General features: G+C 32.6%; 2 protein-coding genes, 2 long non-coding RNA genes and 1 pseudogene across 4 annotated transcripts; 2 read left to right on the top strand and 3 right to left on the bottom strand.

The window, feature by feature from the left end:
- Positions 1-7319: 7319 nt before the first annotated feature.
- Positions 7320-23145, bottom strand: LOC117125863 (annotated as a pseudogene).
- Positions 13220-14956, top strand: LOC117125865. The gene is made up of 3 exons (XR_004448319.1): positions 13220-13424; positions 13925-13926; positions 13961-14956. It is a non-coding gene; the product is annotated as an uncharacterized LOC117125865 (long non-coding RNA).
- Positions 15421-16277, bottom strand: LOC103871352. Its single transcript, XR_633529.3, has 2 exons — positions 15788-16277; positions 15421-15717 (listed from the first exon to the last, which is right to left on the bottom strand). It is a non-coding gene; the product is annotated as an uncharacterized LOC103871352 (long non-coding RNA).
- LOC103871353 (thioredoxin X, chloroplastic) lies at positions 18162-19082 on the top strand. The gene is made up of 2 exons (XM_009149596.3): positions 18162-18583; positions 18711-19082. The coding sequence occupies exons 1-2, from the start codon at positions 18242-18244 to the stop codon at positions 18915-18917; spliced, it is 549 nt and encodes a 182-aa protein (XP_009147844.1). The 5' UTR covers positions 18162-18241; the 3' UTR covers positions 18918-19082.
- On the bottom strand, positions 19490-22697 carry LOC103871355 (sugar transport protein 9). The gene is made up of 4 exons (XM_009149597.3): positions 21697-22697; positions 21086-21408; positions 20239-20868; positions 19490-20173 (listed from the first exon to the last, which is right to left on the bottom strand). Exons 1-4 carry the CDS (start codon positions 21830-21832, stop codon positions 19712-19714), a joined length of 1551 nt encoding a protein of 516 aa, XP_009147845.1. The 5' UTR covers positions 21833-22697; the 3' UTR covers positions 19490-19711.
- Positions 23146-24895: the final 1750 nt, after the last annotated feature.

The following is a 24895-nucleotide window of genomic DNA, read 5'->3' on the forward strand; positions in this document are numbered from 1 at the left end:
CTTTAGTGTTGTTTAAAATTTCTACCATATTCTACATTTTGTTATTAAATGTATGCTAAACTCTTTTTCATGGTAAATGAGCATCTTCAATTGTTTTTATCAAATAATTTAATAAAACTTCATAATACTCCTAAATCGATGGAATAACCACTAAAAATATTATTTTCTTGATAAACGGAGACGCAAAAGGCTCCAAACCTCTTTTGAATCATTCATATGTTAGTGCAGGATGCAACTAGGCATTAAAACAATATTGTCATATTTTTTGAAAATTTCTCAAAATCTATGGGCTAACCCCTACAAAAATATTGAGTTTTTGGTAAATACTTTATATACTGAAGCCTATAATCTTTAATGTTATTTTAAAATTTCTACCACATTCTACATTTGTATTAATGTATGCTAAACTCTTTTTCATGGTAAATGAGCATCGTTCAATTGTTTTTATCAATTAATTTAGTAAAACTTCATAATACTCCCTAAATCGATGGAATAACCAATATAAAATTATTATTTCTTGATAAACGGAGAGCACAAAGGTTCCAAACCTCTTTGAACATCATCATATGTTAGTGCAGGATGCAACTAGGCATTGAAACAATATTGTCATATTTTTTGAAATTTTCTCAAAATCTATGGGCTAACCCCTACAAAAATATTGAGTTTTTCGTAAATACTTTATATACTGAAGCCTATTATCTTTAGTGTTGTTTATAAATTTCCACCATATTCTACATTTGTATTAATGTATGCTAAACTCTTTTTCATGGTAAATGAGCATCGTTCAATTGTTTTATCATCAAATAATTTAGTAAAACTTCATAATACCCCTAAATCGATGGAATAACCACTATAAAATTATTATTTTCTTGATAACGGAAGCACAAAGGCTTCAAACTCTTTGAACATCATCATATGTTAGTGCAGGATGCAACTAGGCATTAAAACAATATTGTCATATTTTTGAAATTTTCTCAAAATCTATGGGCTAACCCCTACAAAAATATTGAGTTTTTGGTAAATACTTTATATACTGAAGCCTATAATCTTAGTGTTGTTAAAATTTCTACCATATTCTACATTTGTATTAATGTCTGTTAAACTCTTTTTCATGGTAATGAGCATTTTCAATTGTTTTTATCAAATAATTTAATAAACTTCATAATACTCCCTAAATCGATGGAATAACCACTATAAAATTATTATTCTCTTGATAAACGGAGACGACAAAGGCTCCAAACCCCTTTGAACATCATCATATGTTAGTGCAGGATGCAACAAGGCATTAAAAAATATTGTCATATTTTGAAATTTTCTCAAAATCTATGGGCTAACCCCTACAAAAATATTGAGTTTTTGGTAAATACTTTATATACTGAAGCCTATAATCTTTAGTGTTGTTTTAAAAATTACACTATATTCTACATTTGTATTAATGTATGCTAAACTCTTTTTCATGGTAAATGAGCATCTTTCAATTGTTTTTATCAAATAATTTAATAAAACTTCATAATACTCCCTAAATCGATGGAATAACCACTATAAAGTTATTATTTTTCCCTAAGAGACGACAAAGGCTCCACAAACCTCTTTGAAAATCACCATATGTTAGTGCAGGATGCAACTAGGCATTGAAACAATATTGTCATATTTTTTGAAATTTCTCAAAATCTATGGGCTCCCTACAAAAATATTGAGTTTTGGTAAATACTTTATATACTGAAGCCTATAATCTTTAGTGTTGTTTTAAAAATTTGTACCATATTCTACATTTGTATTAATTTATGCTAAACTCTTTTTCATGATAAATGAGCATCTTTCAATTGTTTTTATCAAATAATTTAATAAAACTTCATAATACTCCCTCAATCGATGGAATAACCACCGCAAAGTTATTATTTTCTTGATAAACGGATACGACAAAGGCTCCAAACCTCTTTGAACATCATCATATGTTAGTGCAGGATGCAACTAAGCATTAAAACAATATTGTCATATTTTTTGAAATTTTCTCAAACTCTATGGGCTAACACCCCTACAAAAATATTGAGTTTTTGGTAAATACTTATTATCTGATGAAGCCTATAATTTTAGTGTTGTTTAAAATTTATACCATATTCTATATTTGTATTAATGTATGCTAAACTATTTTCATATTAATGAGCATCTTTCAATTGTTTTTATCAAATAATTTAAAAAACTTCATAATACTCCATAAATCGATGAAATAACCACTATAAAGTTATTATTTTCTTGATAACGGAGACGACAAAAGCTCCAAACTCTTTGAACATCATCATATGTTAGTGCAGGATCCAATAGGCATTAAAACTCATAATACTCCCTAAATCGATGAAATAACCCACTATAAAAGTTATTATTTTCTTGATAAACGGAGACGACAAAAGCTCCAAACCTCTTTGAAAATCATCATATGTTAGTACAGGATGCAACTAGGCATTGAAACAATATTGTCATATTTTTGAAATTTTCTCAAAATCTATGGGCTAACACCCCTACAAAAATATTGAGTTTTTTGGTAAATACTTTATATACTAAAGCCTATAATCTTTAGTGTTGTTTAAAATTTGTACCATATTCTACATTTGTATTAATGTTTGCTAAACTCTTTTTCATGGTAAATGAGCATCGTTCAATTGTTTTTTTATCAATTAATTTAGTAAAACTTCATAATACCCCCTAAATCGATGGAATAACCAATATAAAATTATTATTTTCTTGATAAACGGAGAACACAAAGGCTCCAAACCTCTTTGAACATCATCATATGTTAGTGCATGATGCAACTAGGCATTAAACAATATTGTCATATTTTTGAAATTTTCTCAAAAATATTGAGTTTTTGGTAAATACTTTATATACTGAAGCCTATAATCTTAGTGTGGTTTTAAAATTTCTACCATATTCTACATTTGTATTAATGTATGTTTAAACTCTTTTTCATGGTAAATGAGCATCGTTCAATTGTTTTTATCAATTAATTTAGTAAAATTTCATAATACCCCCTAAATCGATGGAATAACCAATATAAAATTATTATTTTCTTGATAAACTGAGAGCACAAAGGCTCCAAACCTCTTTGAAACATCATCATATGTTAGTGCAGGATGCAACTAGGCATTAAAACAATATTGTCATATTTTTTGAAATTTTCTCAAAATCTATGGGCTAACTACAAAGATAAAACAAAAGGAGTACTACATAGTGCATCAAAACCACTAGAACTGACAAAGTGCTATCAAACAAGGTTTCTATTTACTCATCTGCACCTAGTTACTGCTACCGGTGTGGAAATGTAGCTTCTATGTTGATTTTCAATGACAACATGTTGAGTCGTCCTCATCTGTTTCCTCTTTATGTGAACCTGCAGGAACACAAAATACAAACCAAGTGACTGTAGCCTGAAAAACTAAATACGAACAATTTAACGAAACAGCGAGGAGAAATTAAAACAAAACAAACATCACTTCATATTTACAGTCTTCGTCTTGAGTATTTAATTACTAACTTCCCAAAAATATAAACTCGTTTGGATATTTAACTAATTTTTTATTTGGATTTGGTATTATTTTTTGAATCAGATTTGGTTTAGTTCTTCGAGTTCAGATTTTTTTTGCTTTAGCCCTACATTAAACACCGTTTTAATTTCTCATCGTAACTAAAAGCATTACAATACCAGATTTTTAACTTTTTCAGAAGAATATCGTGAAGATTTATGCTTTAGTTGTTTTTAGATATGGTAGGAGATGAAACTTTTTTTTATTGGAGATGATTGGCAGTAACTGGAGCTTTATATTTTTTGATGTAGAAATAAGACTATAATTTTTTTTGTTGGTGTAAATAATTTTGTTGTAGGATTATAGCTGTAGGTTTGAAAAGATTTAATCTTACATATAAATTTTCTAAGCAAAAAATAAGTGTTCTAGGTTTATTGCTTTCCGCAGCTAAAAATAAGCAAAAATAAAATAAAAATTTGTAGCTTTAAAAATTCTTTACAAAGCATGATTGGTAAATAATTATACTTTAGAAATAATTTAGGTTGTAGAAATATCTTACAGCACTTCTAAAGCATTTGTCAATCAACCCAATGTATTTGCTAAGAACAATTTAAAAAATAACATTTTCAATTTAGGACATAAATGAAATGTTCACTATGTCCACCATATCTTAATAGATTGTTTTGAAATAATTTTATTAATTTTGATAATAATTATTTGGTTGTCAACCAGAAGAAACATCAACAAATATAACTAGTGTCCACTAGGTGAATGATGATGTATACAACAACAATATATACTTGAATATTTTTCTTCACGCCTCCTGTCATGTACCCTAATTTTCTACAGTTTTGTATACATCCTTGGCTGACCTTACAAGGTGGTCTCCTTACCGGACATATACGGATTTGTCCTAATTGGGATGCAAAAAAATTAAATGATCAATCAGTTATCAATTCTTAAGTAGAACAATAGTACACAGTTTTTTTTTTTTTGGGACAATTAACTTGAAGAAATGTTTACCTGAAGCCATTGGGTAAAAGGATAAACGTAGATACCATCAATGAAAATAACAAAAGAGATGAAAACTTGTTTGCTGCCATTTCTTGTGATTTAGAATATGCAACAACTATTTTTCTTCTTTTGGAAATTCCTTCAATTATATAAACCAGTTAAAAGGTAAGATCCAAACGGAAAATTAGAATTAATTTTAACAAATAACGCCCTTTTGACTAAAATAACGCAACTTCTTAAAAAGTTTTTTTTTGTTTGTTCGCATGTGATTAATAACGCACTTCGTTTGTGCCACTGTCATTTACGGTGTGGTTTTCATCTTCGGTGCGTTCTTTCCCCCTGTTATTTTAGTTAAATAGTTACTCTGAATAAAATCAATTTGATTAAGAGAAATTGCACACTATCGAAAAAAATTATAACTCATTGTATAACCACTTTAACCTAATTTGCTAGCATACATACATTCTATAGGTGCCCCTGGAGGTTTCGAGCTTCGCCGGCGGAGGATCCTAGGCTGAACCGGCTCGGCGCCTGTCTTGCGTTTCTGGTGACTCGCGAGGTAGGTGTAGTAAGCGAGGGGCGGTGTTTGTAGGAGGTTGGGGTCGGCTTTGGTTAGGATCCGTTTGGTTGTCGACTTCCTCTTTAGATCTCCGGCGAATCCCGTCGAGTTGTGGCGCATGTTCTGGTCAGGAGGCTCCTCCGCTCTGGATCTGTTTGTATATCTATCTTCCATGTCATTTTGTTTTCTTGGCGAAGAGGTTCGGAAGCACATGTTTTATCCATACACGGGTGTCTCGTCGTAAGGGTTATTTCTCGGTTGTCCGCGAGATTAGCTTTAAGCCCACATGTTTCATTTTCTTTTCAATGCACCGTAAACAAAGCTCCACAATAGTCGCTCGTTTGCTGCGAACCTGCAATGAAGATCCAACTGTTGGCGGGCCGAAGAATTTTCCATCAAGAATAGTTAGGAATCACCGTCATTATTTATATCTCCGCATTGAAAAGAGAGGCCTATTTTTTTATCTACCATACACAAGTCGATGTTAAGACCATTTATTATAAATTTAACTAAACATCCTAAAAAACTCCATAGATAATTCTCCTAACAAAAGAATAACATCTAAACAATAACATTTCTAAGAAAATATAAAAATATTGTCATTAGGTAATTATCATTTAACTGTTTAGCATATTAAGAGATCATATTTAATATATTTCAGTAACGAATTTTGAAATTAAATAGGTTAGCTTAATTCTTTTTAAATTATCAAGGAATTTTTATTTAAAACCAAAATAAATAATATTTCTATGATTTGTAACAGCTTGCTAACATGTGATGTTTGATATGTTAGTAAAAATAAAAACGTTAAACTGAAATATACTATATTAAATAAAAGAATATGAAAACAAAGATTTATTCGCATATCAAACATTTCGCATCCAAATTTCTAAACAAAGAAGCTAATAATGATTTTTTTAATTCATATAAAACTAATGTTTAAAATTAAACTAGTAATATTGATGTGTGATTAAATAAATAAACAAAAAATACTTCATTTATATATGATTTGTACAATATCATCACATATAATTTCAACAAATAAAAAATTTTAAAATAAACAATTATATACATAAAATTAATATTAAATATATTTCTTTATAACATATTTATAGTTTAAACGTTAATTTAAAAAATTAAATATATCCGCACAGATGTGCGGGTTAATATCTAGTTGATATATTATAGTTCTGTGAAGTTAGTTCTGTTGACCAACTTCACACTAACATAAATTTAATTATATTTCTTTTAGAATTTCCATTAACATAAATATAAGAGAAAAAGACTAAGATAGCACCAAACCAAGTTTTTGTTCCCAAGTAGCACTCAAGGCTCAAAGTCACAAAAATAGGTTTCATTAAAAGAGGTAAATATACATATACCCTTTGGGTTAATTAATCCAAACCTTAGGGTTTAGAGTTAAGGGGGTGGGGTTTTGGAATTAGGGTTTAAAATTTATAAAAAATAAATACTAAAATAAAAATAAAAATTTTAAAACATTTTCAAAAGTATTTTAAATTATAAAAAAAAATAAAAAAAAAGTAAAAAAAATTCGAAAAAAAAAATTCAAAAAAAATTATAAAAATTTGAATCTGAAAAATATAATCTGAAACTATAAAAAAAATTTTATTTTTTTTATTTTTATTTATTTTTTATATTTATTTTTTGTTTGTTTATTTAATTTTAAACCAGGGTATTAGAGATATTTTACCCTTTAATGAATGTTATTTTGTGACTTTCTCCTTCTAATGCTATTTTTGTGACATAACTTCAAAAGGTGCTATTATTGACAATTGCCCTAAATATAATTATAAATTTTTTCTTTATATATATCAATATTATTAACACTTTTTTGGGATTTACCTTTTAGTTTTTCAAATAAAGTTACAAGTAATGCTATTGACATTTAATAATTTCTATAAATACTAATCAATGCTATAATTAAAAACACAACATGGCGCAACAAACAACTTCAAATATGTCCTAATCTAAGCGCTTCCTAGAATCCGAAAGATGACAACAGGCTGGGCAGACACGCTCCATGCTAATTGATGAGGATTGCGTTGAAATCTAAAGCCTGACGATCACTCAGAGATGGCTCCTCAAGACCAACAAAGAACAAACACTTTCATGAGGCACGAGGGAAACTCTTATCAAGCGCAGGCGGTAAAGAAATACCCTGAAGCTTCGAATATGAGGTGAGATGACTATAGATAGAAATACTGTTTAAATAGAGAAATATTATAAATAGTTTAATATATAGTAGAATATTTACTGAATTTGCAAGTATTTGGATGGAAATGAGAAACATGACTCTTTAAGTAACCATAGAGCCTTCTCACTTCTCAGCAACAAGACCAAAACCGCAGAATAACATCAAACGTGTAAAATAAAAATAGAGACGTGCGTCTCAAGGAAGTAAAGAGACCATTAAAACCTGGTACTCTTCAACCTCCCCACCACTTCATCTTCACTCTCTCCGCTGAACCACCACCTCCTTCACTCCCAAGCTGCCAGTATCAGTTCGTTTCCCTTAGTCTCCCTCCATAATCCTTCTTCCACGTGTCAAACATCTGTTCAACCTTCTTAGCTCCCTCTCCGGATCCAAGTTCGCCTCCACCTGACCAGACTTCACTTCCATCAAGAACTTTGTGTCATCACCAAACACCTGAGCTCTCTGTCCGAACTCTTCTGCTAACCGGCTTATCACGCTTAACCCCACACCTACGCTTCTTGTCCTCCCATGAGTCCTGAAATCACCGCCACTTCCTGATAACTCGTTGCGTCGCTTGCGTTCACCGACGCATCAGAGTTTCTAGCCGAGTCCTCAACCTCTAGGCTTTTCTTGGCAATGGAAAGGCTTGACTGCAATGATCTCATTTGCTTTTGCCAAATCTCTTCCATTGATTTCATCTTGGTTTCGTATTCGGACCACCTGTTGTCGTACTGCTGGGTCTTTGTCGGAGAATGTCGTTCTCCTCTTCTTTCTCACGAAGTGCAGCTTCGCTTTTCAGAACCCTGCGCTGAAGTTCGGAGAGTACTGATGCCTCACCAGCACCTCGTCTGACTCATTTCTCTGCTTGCTTTAAAGAATCTTAAGTCAAAACAATGTTCATTTATAAACCTTAAGTGAGATGCAAGAAAGTAATCTAGGACCTTGGTGCCTCCAGATTTTAGCCAACCAATATCCCCAGCACATCTTCTAACCAGCTCGCACGAATTGCTGCAAGTAAATGAAACTTTTAATATCAAATATGTTGACGTTACACGGTTAATTAACCCTTTCTTACCTGACTGTATTACAACAGATGCATCAACTGTAACTGTCGCTTTATACTGTCTCTTAGCAATCTTCTCTTAACATGGCTTTGTATAGCAGCAGAAGCTCTATGCCTCCGAAGTAACTCTGTGTATTCCTTTCTTACCTTTTCTCCACGAACAACTGAAACAAGAGGATGTATGAAGAAGCCGTAGTTTAAGTTAAGCTGAAACTGTCTCTACTTATATAGAAATGAGAGAAGGGTAATACATGACTGAAGAACAGTAACTCTTCTTTTATGCTCTCTTAGACGACTCCGTGCTTGGTGCCCTCTAAAAACAGCTTTGGAGACGTAAGATCCCATGAAGAGTGCGGTTCCTTGTATCTTCAAGAACCCCAATCTGCATAGGTGAAGTAAGAGTTTTTAATTTGTGGCGCCTTCTAGAGAAAGTCAAGACATCAGAAGACTATCTATATAGTACCTGGCCAGTTCTGAAAAACAGTTTTTGTGTAGCCGACTTGATACATCTCTGGCAAGATGTTGAACTGATGAAGAATTGCAACAGAAACACTAAGAGGATCTTTTGCTGCAATGCTCTCCAGCAGAAGGAAACCATACCTAAAGTATGACAAGGAAAACAACATGAATGCTTGATAATTGAAAACATTATTGTAAAACAATTAAAGTGAATAACTGATGGAGTTTGTCACCTTCTAGCAAATTTCTGATGAGACATTCTGGTAGGAAATCCAGACGGGGAGATTCTAACCACCTCTAGAACCCCACAACATCTTAGCTGCTGTAAGACAAGACCTTGCTCATACAACCCCGGAGACTGAACATTGTTTGGCTTTATGCAGCGAATGAAATGTGGTGTCGTGTTCCCTAGACGTTGCATCAATGGAAAAGTTGATCCTGAAAAAATGTATCCAGCCATGGTCACTAACTAGATACCTATAAAATGATGAGAAAATAGAAGAAAGCTGTGTTTAAAGGCAAAAGTGACATACCTTAAATTTAGTTGCTACACTCAGTCGCTGGGAGTCAGCTCCACCTGCTTTGTATAAAGGACCAACAACAGGCTTTTCAGAATGAATGAGCATGCTAGAAGCGAAGGCTTGTGGAAGGTGGCAAGAGCAAGATGACAAAAGCTTAATAGAATCTGAATGCAGCAAATCCCGGTTCTTCTCTAGAAATCCAGTCGTCTCATATGTAACCTGAGTTTGGAAAAAAAAAAAATGAACCCACAGACCCAACAACATAACATGGCTTATGTTCTGTAAAACAGTGCCACTGGGTTTTCTCAAGCTTATATTACCTCTCCAGCATAATGAGAAACCGTAAAAGCCTTCCCTCGATCTCCTCTAAAACAGGAATTAGCACTTAGGTGTTCCTTAAGCTTGTTGGCAAGTGTCAGATCTGTGCCATTCGGAAATGTTGATTCCTCATCAAGAAGCGAGAGCAGACCTAATGGTTTCTGCACAGAAGTGATACTTACACTGTGTTAATTAATTGACATGCTTTTGGAAAGGAAAATAAATATCAGTTATCACATTACCTTTCAAAGAGACTGAGACAATTTTGGTTGTCCTCAAAATCAACCCTTGTCCAGTCAATGCCATCCTGTATGTATATATTCCTGAAAGAGCAAAAAGACATGTTAAGCCCTCAGAACTGTCTGTAACGTGAATGCTCAGCCATATCAGAAAGTGGGCAACTTTACCTCCTGCTCCAGCTTGAATAGATGACGATTAAAGTGTGTTGCTGCAATCTCTCATTTGCATAATTTATACAGAACTGTTCAAAACTGTTCTTCTGCAACATGTGAAGTAATTATTCAGCAACATTCACATTGGAACAAATTTTAAACAGAATATGCATACATCAAACCATTTTCTAATAATCTATGACCGTTCTTTCTCATCATGCAATGTGGACACATCCACTAGTTGATATTTTAGAAAGATAAGGTAAAATCTCAATGAGAAAATAGTTCCTAAGCATTCAGATTTTCAGCAGATAGATTAACGTAGAGAAATTATGACAGTTCCTCCAGGTCCTCATCAGTATTTCCTATAAGTTCTATGGTTGTCATGATTTAGTAATTTGACTTTGATCTGAATATGTAATGTATAGATAGCTTCCGTGAGTTCATGCAGGAAAAAAAAAAGAGAGAGAGAGAGAGTAAAAAGAAGCATACATCAAATGATTCAAAGCCATAGATATCCAGAATGCTGATGGATCTGCCAGTCTCCTTTTTCCCACCGCAAGAGATTTGTTTATCTGTTCAACCAGCCAGTCAAATAGGCAGGCATATATTGACTTTGCTAAAGCATCTCTTGCGTCAATGGCCTGAAATTACATTTATAGAATCTCAGCACACAAAGGAATAAACAAGTCATTATCTCCAGAAGGAATACTCATGTATTGCAAGGCTTGATGCGAACTAAATAAGAAGCATAGATCATGACTACAAACGCAACGCAGAATACACTTTTAGTCACAAAAAGAAAACTAAATGCAAGCGATTCTTTGTAAACGGCCTACCTGCGATAGTGTTAGCTTCTGTATAATTGTGTCATTTCTAACTTTCATATTACGATTCGATAGAGCTAGCTTTAGCTCATTGATGTTGCACCCAATCAATTTAGCAACAGTTGACAAACCTGAAGAAAAAACAAAAGATACACCACTTAAGTTAGCAATGCTTTTGCACGTCGCCAGATAAGCCGCAAATATTAACCAGTAAACTTGAAATAACCAAAATCATTTTCCAAGAGAAGGATACAATAACTTTAAAGGTGACATCTCCGCACACAATATACAGAAAAGCAGAGAAACTATCAGTATCTAAGGATTGAAGAGCCTTACTTTCATCTTCCTCAGGTTCAACGTGGTTTTCATTGTCAATAACGGTGAAAGAAACATTCCCTAGCCATAGTACTGCTGCAAGCATTGCAAATACGCTTTCTTGATCTTCTTTACTAACGTGCACAATGTCTAGAGCTTCCTGTAACAGCAAGTTTTTCAATCAAACGCTAAATAGAAAGAAAGAAAGAACAAATTAAATTGAATGAATGTTGTTTACCGTGACAGCTTGAAAACGTTCAGCGTCATCAACTCCGTTAATTGAATAACAATTGCTTGTTGCAAATATTTATACTCTTCTGCGCTTGTCAAATTTAGCTTCTCTGATTTGACAATTAGTGGAATAAAAGAGTCAGATATACAATTAAAAAGTCAGTTATACCGTAAAATCTTTTTAAAGAGAATTGTTATAAGCTATTTATAGGATTCAGATTTTACAAATCATACCTCTAAGAGTAGGTGAAGCCCCAGCACAAGCTGGTAAAATATATGATATGACCTTTCTCCTTCCGCACATTGAACCACTCTAGACTATTAAAGTGTGTCAGAATTAAAAGAAAAGCATGGCAATGTTACGCAACTATGTTTCGAAGCAGCTAAAACAATATAGAGGAGTTTACCTTTTCTAGCAAAACTGCAAAATTTGAAGAAACAGCAAAGAAAACTAAGTCAGCATTTGTATATGAAAAAAAAAAGGAAAACATTGTGATGTAGCAACTACAAGGATTATGCTTACATGTTTGGACTTTAGCACCAGAAATCTTTCCTGTTCACTAAAATGAATCTCTATCAGCTTCCCCTGTCAAGTTTAACATCAAAGAAATATTATGAGATAGAGGCGCAAAAGTTCAACAGACACAGAGTAAAATGGGGATTGAGGGCTTACAAAACGACTAGAATTATCGTTTCTCAATGTTTTTGCATTTCCAAATGCTTCCAAGATGGGATTAGTCTTTAATATCTCATACTCGATCCCACTTCCACCTCCAAGAGCAGCCAAGTATTGCATTGCTATCTTTGCTGTCTCAGTTTTCCCTGCTCCACTCTCTCCACTGTACAAAAAAAACATATCTGGTGATAAGAAAACACTTACCAGTGCACAAATATGTAACAGCGAACTTTAAAGGAGGAAGTTTTAACTAACCTTATAATGATGGATTGGTTAACTTCATCTAAAACAGAAAACGAAACAAGATAAGAATGAAAACATAGAGTGCAATACGTTAAACATTACGAAACGTGATCCCACCTCTTATCATTTCACGGATTGCTGTATCTGCAATAGCGTAGACATGAGGGCTCTCATTTGATCTTTTCCTGTATGCTTCGATGTTGCTATTTCCATACAAAGGAACCTCTTTGAATGGATTCACAGCCACTAGAACCGGGCCTGCTTTGGTCTATCACCATAAAGAAAAAACTCAGAAAAGAAATAAACAAATTTTACTATAGAATTCGGAGTACTAAATTAGCAAAAAAAAAGACTTACATAGATCATGTCTTGGTTGTACCTATACTCAAGGTTGTACAACACTGCTGGTTCATTTAAGTAACTTAGTTGCATGAGATCATCTACTCCATCAAGTATATCAGGATTTGCAGGTACTAGTGTCTCTGATATGACTTTTAACACCTGTTCAAATCAAGAAGAATCAAACACTAAAAATAGTAATCAACATCTATTTTAGGGAATTAAAAAAAATAATTCACATACATTTCCCTCAGGTAGTTTAACAACAGACTCTTCTCCTGAAGTTGACAACACCTCCCCAGCTCCCAGTTACCACTTGGAAGTTGGACCCAAAATTGCAATACCTGAAAAAAAATGTTTTCTCTAATGTTTGTTGGACCAAACCAAAAAAAAATATCAATCTTAAGCATACCTTCTTCCGAGCATATACGCTTGTGTCGCTCCACCTGCGGTCCGTACTCTGAGGCAAGGGCACGATAAGATCTCCATCAACAAGTGAAGACACCTCCCCATTTGAAACGCTGTACGGTGAATCCTCATTACCATTATCCACTCCCCCAACAGAATCTCCAGTTCCCTTGAACCCATTCTTCAAGTGACCATTTGGTGGAATGGTCACAGAAACACTTGATCCAGAGGAGTCCTCAAGGGGTGGTGAATCAAGGAATCTATAATCCGCCGGCATCGATTTAAGTGACTGAACAGATGGCTTAACCTTCTGGGACATTTTTCCTGTAGGAGAGAGAGAAGAGAACTGTTTAGTTCAAAAGAACCGAGACCATAAAGACAAAAGCACTTGTGGTTTGCTTTTAGAAGAAGACAGAGACCAAAGTTTATATCGCAGAACAATAAAGAAGGACCATACTTTTAGGAGGATGTAGACTAAAGTATTCAGTCATGCACAGTCGCTATTACATAGTGTTTCACAATCAAGCAAAAAGGAAAAGATTGAAAGATTAAGCAATCTATGGAAATAATCTAAAGCGAAAATGTAGAGACTTTCTGGTTCCCCTGTCTAAATTAAGTAAAAGCAATGCAAGATCCAATGGATTCACCTCAAGATCTCACTCAAAAATAACAAATCTAAGTCTTGTTCTTACACAGCTTTTGATCTAATGAGATCTAAAAAAAACCACTCATCTCATGATTTCTAAAAAGGAAGACTGCTTTCACATATACAAATTTTGTTTTCTTGATTTCGTTAGAAAAGATCAAGAAGAGTAAAGATTGGAAGTTGTGAAATTAATTACCTTTAAAAAAGAAAAAATAGGAAACCAAATCAGGAACCAGTTTTAATGGTGAAAGACTTGAGATTCACAAGAATTTGATTCAACCGATGAGATAGATCTTGGACATAGATACAAACATTCACACACACTTTATAACTTTCCGTGATTCTCTAGACGTAGACTCAGGAAACGATGAAATTAAAAATGAGTATTAACACTTTGGAGGGGGTTTACAGTAACAATAGTGAGTAGGAAAATTTAGAGAGAAGATGAGAAAATTTGGAGAGAAAGTCGGGAAGAAGAAGTAGAAGAAGATGCAACTTCTTTTCTTCTTTCTCTGTTTAGTAAAACTGTTCTCTTCTCTTTGTAAATTTTCTATTTTTTTTTTTAATTTGGTCATCCGATTCCGACAGTTTTGAATGTCTTTTTTGGCCACCACCACCACCAGTGGAATTTTCAGCAACCTCACGTGGTCAAAATTCCGATTATGCCCTTCGATATTTTTATTAACCGATTTTTTGTTTTTCAAATTATGTGATATTACAAAGTTTAATGTTGATAATTAATGTTTTCAAATTTTAAATTATAACTAAACGGAACTATTAATTCGGATTTTTTTCTATTATTATATCCTTACAAATGATTAAATACGTTACTATGAACTACACAGTATATGAAATGTATTTAAATGATAACCAGTATGATATCTACTTTTTACACATTCAAGAGTATTTAATAATCCTATAAATTAAGAGCATCTCCAATGTAAAACTCTATTTTTTCCTCTAAAATAGAGTAAAAGTGAAAATGGAGTAAAATTTCTCCAACCCTACTCTATTTCCCACTCCATAATGGAGTGATGAATAAACAAAAAATAAACTACTCCATTTATGGAGTAAATTTCATTATGGAGTGAGATATGGAGTTGGGTTGGAGCATTACTTACTCTATATCCACTTTTACTCTATTTTAGAGGAAAAAATGGAGTTGAGATGGAGATGCCCTAAGAAGCTTGGTGGGCTAATATAAGTCCACCAAGTAAAAAAACAATAAATTAATTAGAATTGGTCCATGTTTCAACCACATCTTCTATTTATGTAGTCAGCTATATTATATTAAGAGTCTCTTCTATTAATATGTACAACCTGAGCATATCTTAGCTAAATTCGTTTAATTTTTACCTATTAATAAAACTGCAGCTATTATTCAACAAGAATAATAATAACTGGTAGTTCGCTAGTAGTATGCCGAAAGAACATTTTTTTCTTTTTGGTGCTAAAATAACATTAAGATGATGATAAAGACTGATGCAGACCACCCCCCAAGTGATTGAGTTAGTACATTATAGGAAACACATTGACATTCTGAGGTTGGGATAAATCCTATCTATCCATTCCACACTGTACTATTTTTTTTTTTGAACAACTTCCACACTGTACTATAGATGTCAATTTAAGGATTTGGTACAACATTTTATTATAGACTGATGGTGCAGATAAAATCATTAAAACGAACATAGAGACCAATCATGCCGGAACTTATTACAGAACAACAACCACAATTTGATAGCAATTACAGTACATATTTAAAAAAAGAAACTCACCTTCGTAATATACACTAACGAACCGAAAAAATATAAATACATTTTGATATGTACAGAGATTTAAGTGAAACCTCTCACTAAAAGCAAATATAATATACAGTTTTCTTCTTCTTACAAGTTTTTTTGAGTGTGTAAACAAATGGCTTCTTTACACGTTTTCTTCCAATCCAAGCAAAAGAGACTTTTCGGTTGTAACTGCACACAAACAAAACCAATCATTGAGTTTAAGCTTTAAGGTAGAGAACAAAAACATGAGGCAACTAACCGCCATCTTATGCAAATCAATCCCACGAGCTATGACAACACATATGTTGTGACCAGCCAGCCACCTCAGACACGGTTTCATGGTACTAAGAGGCCTACCCCCAGATATAAAGTTTAAATGCAACATACTAGACCGGTTAGGCTCAAGCTGGCTTAATCACCATAGTTAGCAAGTAATGTGCCATAATCGAAAACGTACAATCAACCAATGTTGAAGTAAGAAGTTATCCTCAAATAGATTCTAAGTTCGACAAACCTCCGCTTGTTCAACACCAAAATCAAAAACAGAGGCAAACAAGAAGTGTTTATTCGACAAGTCGATGAGAAAATCACATTCCAGATCCAGCGTCAAGACATAAACTTTAAGCTTGTAAGCAAAACCAAGAAACTCAAAACATAACAAAATCTTACTACAATGAACATTTCCCGATATCCAAAACTCATGCATCGCAACTAAAAGTAAGCAAGAGAAGACTATACTTCAGCATGCTTTAATCGGGAATTCTGTTGAGGATTCCGGCGGATGACATGATCGGGAATCTCGGAAATGTTGGAGAGGATGAAATGAGAGAGGAGAGAGAGAGAGAGAGAGAGAGAGAGAGAGAGAGAGAGAGAGAGAAGAAGTTCAATCCAATCTGTATGGGTTTGCATACGGTTTTGATCCAAACCAAACATGCCGAACCGAAATCGAACTTAACCGAAACATTATCGGTTTAATTTGATAGATTTTCCACTTTCCAGGCGTTCTGATGCTGGTTCGGATATTACGGTTTAGAAATCTACAATCCTCTTAAATATTTTTTTTATATTTGTTCAAATTTTTTATATTGAATTTGAATTTGTATTGATAAGCTTCGGTTTCATATATTTTCAAATAACTGAATATCTGAATTTTATTTTAAAATTTCAAAAAGATTTTATATATATTTAGATGACTGAGTATCTGAAATCTATTCTATTAAATTAGGAACATGACCTATTGATATATGTTTAGTCCAACTATTATTTTTCACATGATCTACTTAAAAAAACAAATATTTTATAACTGCATGAAAATTAAACAAACTCTATCTCAGTAACTACCTTCTATTGGTCAATACATATTTTTGTAACTTCCTCACCAAAATTATCGGTGGCCACCTCTTTTCAATATTATATTAGCCAACAATTATATATTATGTAACAATTATTCAAACGAAAATATAGCAACAATTATCGGTGATCATCCTTATTGCTGCAGCAAAAGTTTTCCTCTTAATAGTATGTTTCCAAATTTTGGCCATTTTTATTATATTTTTGTACCTAAGATATAAAAACTCTTTTAAACTAATTCAGAAATGGCATTTTTAGTTCAAAAAAAAAATTATTCCTTCCTTTTGGGTTTATACCTTCTTTTTTGTCATTTCTCTTGGGTTTATTCCAAAATTAAGTTTACTCTTTTCGACAGTATTTCACCCAATTTTTATCTTTTTGTGTTATTAAATAATCTCAATCTGTTTCTTTTTAGAATTTTAACCTTTTATTTAATTAATATAACATGTTATTTTATATAATTATGTACACAGTTACATTATTGACATATATTTCTATAATGATATATTAATTATTCCTCATAATATTGGTTAAGAAGTATAAAATGTAGTTATTATATTATAGATACTTTATATTTGTTAAGAAATACAAAATAAAACACTTATAGTAACACTTATAGTAGTTTCACTTTTTCTTTTAAAAAAAACACTTATAATATATGATTACAAGAAAAACACATATATAAAAATTAAATTTCTCAAAAAAAATAAATCAAAAGAAAATTTAAGTAGATCAAGTAAAAATAATAGTTGTACTAAACATATATCAATAGGTCATGTTTCTAATTTAATAGAATAAATTTTTTTTTTTGACGTCAATTTAATAGAATAGATAAATCACAAATATGATTACATAAAAATATAAGTATAAAATTATTCAAAAAAAAATTAAAACAAAAAATATACCCGCCCTTTGAAGGGCGGGTCAAAATCTAGTTTATTTTAAAATCTTAGCATATTTTTCGGTTATTTTTTTTTCATTGAAGATTTGATTATAGGTCTGACTGATATAGGTTTTCGAGGTTCTGTGATTATGTAAACACATAAAAATCAAAATTTTGAATATCAGTTATTATCCTATCAAATTTAGATATCTTCTCAGACTCAAAACTAAGCCCTACTCGTTGGAGTCATGGGCTATAATATAGGCTTGGTCCAGTAAAGGTTTGTAGTTTTATGAAGGTGTTTTTCTTATTTCTAAAAGTACGAGACCAAAATTGAAAGAATCGAAAAGTAGTGGACTTTTAAGAAAAAAAAAGTCATCACCTAGCTTTCGTTCCTATGGCCACACAAATCATTTTTATTCTGCATCAAGCGAACGTCATCATCTTCCACTGAGGAAAAGGAGGAGGAAGAAGCAAGCAATGGATTGTATCGTCTCCAGCTCGACGGTTCTTATCCGATCACATCTCACTCCAATTCGCTCAGCTTCCTCCGTATCCGCCAAACCTCTCAGCTCAGCACAAGTCGCGTCCTTCGCGGCTAACCGCCACATACTCTCGTTCAAGTCTGATCTCAAAAGAATCAGAACACTCTCCACCAACGCTTCGAGTTCTACGATAAGATGCGGTGGAATCAAAGAGATCGGAGAGAGTGAGTTTACCAGTACGGTTCTTGAATCGGACCGGCCGGTTCTGGTTAATTTCGTCGCCACGTGGTGCGGTCCCTGCAAGTTGGTCTATCCAGCCACGGAAGCTTTATCTCAGGTTTCGTCTAGCTATAATGCTCTTCTTTATAGGTTTCTTGAAATCTTGTTGGTTTCTTGAAATCTTCTTTATAGGTTTCTTGAAATCTTCTTTATAGGTTTCTTGAAATCTTGTTTCTTTCTTGCAGGAGTATGGTGACAGGTTGACGATTGTGAAGATTGATCACGACGCGAATCCTAATTTAATAGCAGAGTACAAGGTTTATGGTTTACCGCATTTTATACTCTTTAAGGATGGTAAGGAGGTTGCAGGTAGCAGAAGGGAAGGTGCGATTACTAAAGCTAAGCTTAAGGAGTACATTGATGGTCTCTTGACCTCTATATCCGTTGCTTAATCGTCACTCTCTGTTTCTCTCCGCTTGTATTTTCTCATTCCTCGACGACACTGTTTGTTATGTAAACACATTCTCTTGAGTTGTGGTCTTCATCAACCGTTTTGTTACTAAAGGTGTAAATCTAGCAACAGATTATTCTTAATACAGGACTTTGAGGTTTGTGCATTGGTGAACTCGTTTAATAATACAAAAGACTGATGTGATCCACATTGGTCCTAGTTACAAGCTAATTTTAGGTGAGCTCGCCCTACCTTTGAATTTTAGATAAGTTTTGTCATAGGCTAATAATTGTACGGTAAAATTATACTAACGTATACAAATGTGTATCAAAGTCTCCTTGGTCCTTTCACTAAACAAGCTAGCTTTTAGTTTGATTATACCTTTAGACGTTTGGTTATGGCCAGTTGTACATCAAAATTATACTAACTGATACAAGTGTGTATCAAAGATTTTGATACATTCTTTACTAGAAGCATGACTAGTCTTTGCATTTGGTGAACTCATTTATGAATTTTTGTTTGCATCTAAGTAAAATTTGGCAGTTAAAATGAATAGATAGAAAGAAATTCAACTTGATGCAAATTAGAAAACTCTGCTTGGATTTATTGGAAATGAATCAATTAAAAAAAAGAAATCAACATTAAAGACTCTTTTTTTTTGTTACAGTTTCCATTCTTCTTGTTCTTCTTCTCCTCTTCTCGCCTGCAGATTCTCAAATCTTGTTGGCTTATTCCCTTGAAAAAAGCAACCAAGCACCAACACCTAAGCAAACACCAACGCCTAGACTTTGCTTCTTAAACCTCCTTGACATAGGTCTCTCCACTTCCTCCAATAACAGCATCATCTGGGACGTAACGTTTCCAGAACGGATGCGCCTTCCACACCCTTCCCATCTCTTCAATAGGAACCCCCTTTGTCTCCGGAAACAAGAAGTAGATAAAGATGGTCATGATCAGAACCATTCCTCCAAAGAAGTAGAAGAGACCAAACTTCATGTGGCAAAGCATCGTCAGGAAGAACTGTCCAATGAGGAAAGTGAAGAACATGTTGACAGACACATTGATGGCTTGTCCCGCTGGTCTTACTTCCAATGGACAGATCTCACTTGGCACTAACCATCCTAATGGACCCCATGACCATGCAAACCCTGCAACGTAAATGCATATGAAAGCTAGAACCCAATCTGCTGTTGCAGGTGTCAAGGTCCCTGATCCTGTGGTTCCAAACTTCGCACCGATCAAGCTTCCGACAATGATCTACAAAATGATACATGTTAAGGTGTGCAAGCATCATACAGAATCTGAAGCTGTTTTTGTTTTACCTGGCAAATGATCATTTGAATGCCACCTTCAAGGAAGAGGAGCCTTCTTCCATACCTGTCAACCGCATAGATGGAGACAAGAGTAGAGACAACATTGACCACACCGGTAATAACCGCGGAGATGAGCGAGGCATCATCTGCGAAACCAAGAGTTTTGAACAGAACAGGAGCGTAGAACATGATCACATTGATACCAGTGAACTGCTGGAAGAAAGGAATCATAGAACAGAACACAAGTGCTGGTCTGTATTTAGCTTCTTGGAAGATGTTCTTCCACGGATGCTCCACTTTTTTAGCAGACTCACAAGCATCACAAAGATCTTGAAACTCCTCGTCTACGTTATCAGCTCCACGAATCTTCTGCAACATCTCTCTCGCTTGTTCGTACTTGCCTCTCTCGAGCATTGAGTTTGGTGTGTCTGGCAAGACAAAAGATCCAATGACCATTACAACTGCTGGAACAGCAGCTAGACCTAGAGACACTCTCCATCCGTTCCTAGCCATTTGAGATGTTCCGTAGTTGATTAGGTTTGCTATCAAGATTCCGATAGTAATTGCCATTTGAAAACCGATGTTGAGCGCTCCTCTGATCTTGGCAGGAGCCATCTCTGAGAGGTAAACCGGTGTAGACTGTAAAAAGAACCGGAGGATTAGCCATGCAAAAATCAAATCAAAACCGGAAAAAAAAACTGCATATTCCTTTGTTATTTTCCTAAATATAATTATTTCACCAAATATTCTTATACAAAATTATTATACCGAAGACTCTTTAATATTCACTTATTTATTCAAAATTTTATTTAATATGTTTTTGGCTTGTTGAGTCAAATGAACCATGTTGAGTCACCTGATTAGCGAACCCAACACCAACTCCAAGCAACAATCTACCGATGATGAGCATTGCAACATTCGTTGCAAATGCATTGAATAGAGAACCTATGAGGAAAGCAACACCACCAACAAACATGGAGATTTTGCGTCCGTACTTCCTTGTGACAGCTGAAGCTGCAAAGGAAGAGACGAGAGCCGCGAGGTAGAGTGAGGAAGTGAACAACTGGAGTAACTGGTTGTCAAATTTGCAGTAAGCCGTCTCGCGTCTAGCATTGTGCATTTGCCTGTCAACCTCCGGGAAAAACTTGCTTAGAAACTCCTCCATTGATGTTACTCCTCCTGCAAAATAAAACACATTTCATTGCATGAAGATTTTGAACCGAACCGAACCAAAAACCGAGCAAGATTTTGCATGTTGTAAAATATAATAAGCTAAACAACTTTCAATAAAATTCAAATTAAAGTAAAAGTATAAAAATATTTTTTTTATTTTAAAACAATAAAAATCTTCTAAAACATTATATATTATAAAACTGAGGAAATATAAAGTTGCATGTCGGAAACGAACTATAAAACTAAGAAAAACGAGTGTGCACTCCTATAAAATAAGAAGAGGAGAATACAGACCTGAGATTCCAAGGTCGTAACCGAAGAGGAGACCTCCCATAGCGGCCACGATACATGTCATGATGACAAAACCAGTGACTCCACCTTCATAGCTTCCTCCTCCACTACCCTCTGATACAAATGCTCCTCCAGCCATTATTACGTTATTCTTGACTTATTAGTTAGTCGTTAGTTATTACTTATTGCCTTTCGCTTTGTTATTCAAACAAAAACTTGAAGCGTTTGATCTAAAACTTGAGGTTGTGAGCTTCTTATATACAAGATTTTTAGTGATCTATTATTAGGTATGGATTGTGATATGAGGTGTTTGAGATTTAACTTGGCTTACGAATAGGGGAAGTGGTTTTGTTTTTTTTTTAAATTATGTTCTTTAAACCCTACTTTAGTGGATACTTGACTGTCTTTTTAAGACTGTTTCTTTTGTTTTTTACAGACAATTTGCGCTCTTATTTCTTTAATTTTGTTTTAATTTGCACTATTTGTTTTATTACAAATAGGACCTTGTAATAACAATTTCATAATTGAAATTGAATGTGATAAATATTTGGATTACATTATGCCATGGTTTTAAAAAGCGGTCTAGGTGACGAATCCTCTCTAACCGAAACGATTTTTTTAAAATATGATTTATATGATTCAAATCAGTTTAAACCATTTTAAATTGGTTTAAATTATTCTAAAACAGTTTAACTCGATTTAAATTAGTATAAATATGTTAACTTAGTTAAGAATCTTAGTAAAAATTTACAAATCTGTTTAATTTCTTTTATATTGTATATCTAATTTTGATATTTTATCAGAATAATTTATTATTGAACCAAAAATTTAAAATATCTTATATAAATGTAAAATGTATATAAAATAAATCAATAATTCATTAATGTCTAGTTCCCGTCTAAGCTCCGAATAATCTGCCTAGACACTAGTCCTCTATAGAATACCTAGTTATCGCCTAGCGATTTCTAAAACATTGCTTTATGTCTAAGTTTTTTGAACTCTTTGTATTAAATGTTTTTGAGATTTCTCTTATTCGGTTCTATGATGGAATTGGTTATCTCTGATCGAATGTTATATATTTGATTAAACGGAGAAGTGGAACCCTCTTTAGTTAAGTTCTTTAAACCCTACTAGATTTTTTAACCGCGCTACGCGCGGATAAGATATTATATGTATTTCTCAATTCTAAAAAATAATGTATAATATTGTATTATATTATTTAAAAAATATAAAATATGACTACATAACATAAATATATTTTTTAAATTTTCTTCGTGGAAATCATTATGTTGTTTGATTGTTGTACTTGATTCACATATTTGCATAGATATTTGTGATAGATGAATAACTATATTTTTATTATCAGTAAATAATATATATTTATTATATAATATAAGAAAAATAAAATTATTTACTTTTTAAACAAACTTGTCTCATGTTGGGGACTCGGTTATAGACATATCATATACGAATGAGACATTTTTACAGTTATCAATCTTCTTAACATTGAAAAAACAAATCTACATATCAAAACAATATCTCATACGATCTATTTGTGGAATAATTACTCTGAAGAAATTGAATTTAGGCATCAAAATGGACTGAAAATGTATGTGCACATATGTTATCTAAGTCTGCTTCACAAAGTACTATTCATAGTTCATATATCATTAATGTCCATCCTATTTTTTTGTCCACCATTTCTTAAACATCTTGAAATAACTGATGCTAATTAATAATAAACTTTTTGCTGGAAAAAAAATCAAATTTGTCTAATTATCGCTTAAATATTTTATTAATATGGTCTAAGAAGCTTTTAAGTGATATCATAGTTTAATTTATTAGTTTTTTTTGTTCATTTTTAGAGGTTTTTGTATTTAAGATTTTTTTCCATATTAAGCTTCTATTTCTTTCACAGAATTGATATATATATATATATATATTATTTATTATTTTGTTTTAACAAAAATACACTTTTTAAATAATTTAATTTAAAATAAAATTATATATTAATTTGCTGTATTTTAACAATTTCATTGATTTAATTAATTTGCTTTGGTGGATAACTTAAAAAGTTTTCATATGAATCGGGGAAAGTAAATTTATGTTGTTATATTATATTTATTTTGTGTATATAGAATCTATATATAATTCTAGTGTAATAAAGAAAGAACATTATTTTTTTGTAACTTCAAAAAGATACATTATTACAATTTAAAATTAATCAAAATTGAAGAAAATGGTAATTAAATATTTGTAAATCTAATTGTTTAGTTGGATTCTCATGAAAAAAAAATCGATTGGTTAAACAAATGTTTCAAAATTTGTTGTGGTATTGTTTTGTCTATAAATTATAAAATTTATTGAATTAATATATTTAATTATTGCATCCTTAAATAATATTTTATTAAGACATTAGAAAATATGTTTTGAGTTGTTTTGTCAAATTGTACAAAAATCTATGCTTTTTCATATTTGTAACTTCAAAAAGATACATTATGATAATTTGAAATTAATCAAAATTGAATAAAATGGTAATTAAATATTTGTAAATCTAATTATTTTTTATCTTGTTTAGTTGGATTCTCATGAAAAAAAATCAATAGGTTAAACAAATGTTTCAAAATTTGTTGTGTTATTGTTTTGTCTATAAATTACAAAATTTATTAAATTAATATATTTAATTATTGCACCCTTAAATAATATTTTATTAAGACATTAGAGAAGTATGTTATGAGTTGTTTTGTCAAAATTTTACAAAAATCTATGTTTTTTCATATTTGTCACGAAAATTTATATGTTAAACTTACTTTTACAAAATTCTTAACTTTGTCACGAAAACAAAAATCTATGCTTTTTCATACTTGTCAACGTTCTCACACTTTCTAAGAATATATTAGCTTAGTCACTTACTTATTTTTTTTTTATAAAATAAAGTATCGGAGTCTTGAAAGTTGAATTCATATTATTGTAAATATACATAAGAGTTTGTGATTATATACTTAGTGGTTCTTGTATATGTGTCCAAGAAAGTTTCAATGGCTTAGTGGTAACTGTCCTATATATATATCATACTAACCCGGGTTCGATTCTCACCTTCGCATTGTTTTTTTATTTTTTACGAAAAAAAACGAGATGACATGGCAATTTCGGGTTCTCTGATTGGTTGATTTTTCTATCCTATGTGGACACCCTCTCCATG

Source organism: Brassica rapa, chromosome A06 (assembly GCF_000309985.2).
Source record: "Brassica rapa cultivar Chiifu-401-42 chromosome A06, CAAS_Brap_v3.01, whole genome shotgun sequence".
NCBI classification, from domain to species: Eukaryota; Viridiplantae; Streptophyta; class Magnoliopsida; order Brassicales; family Brassicaceae; genus Brassica; species Brassica rapa.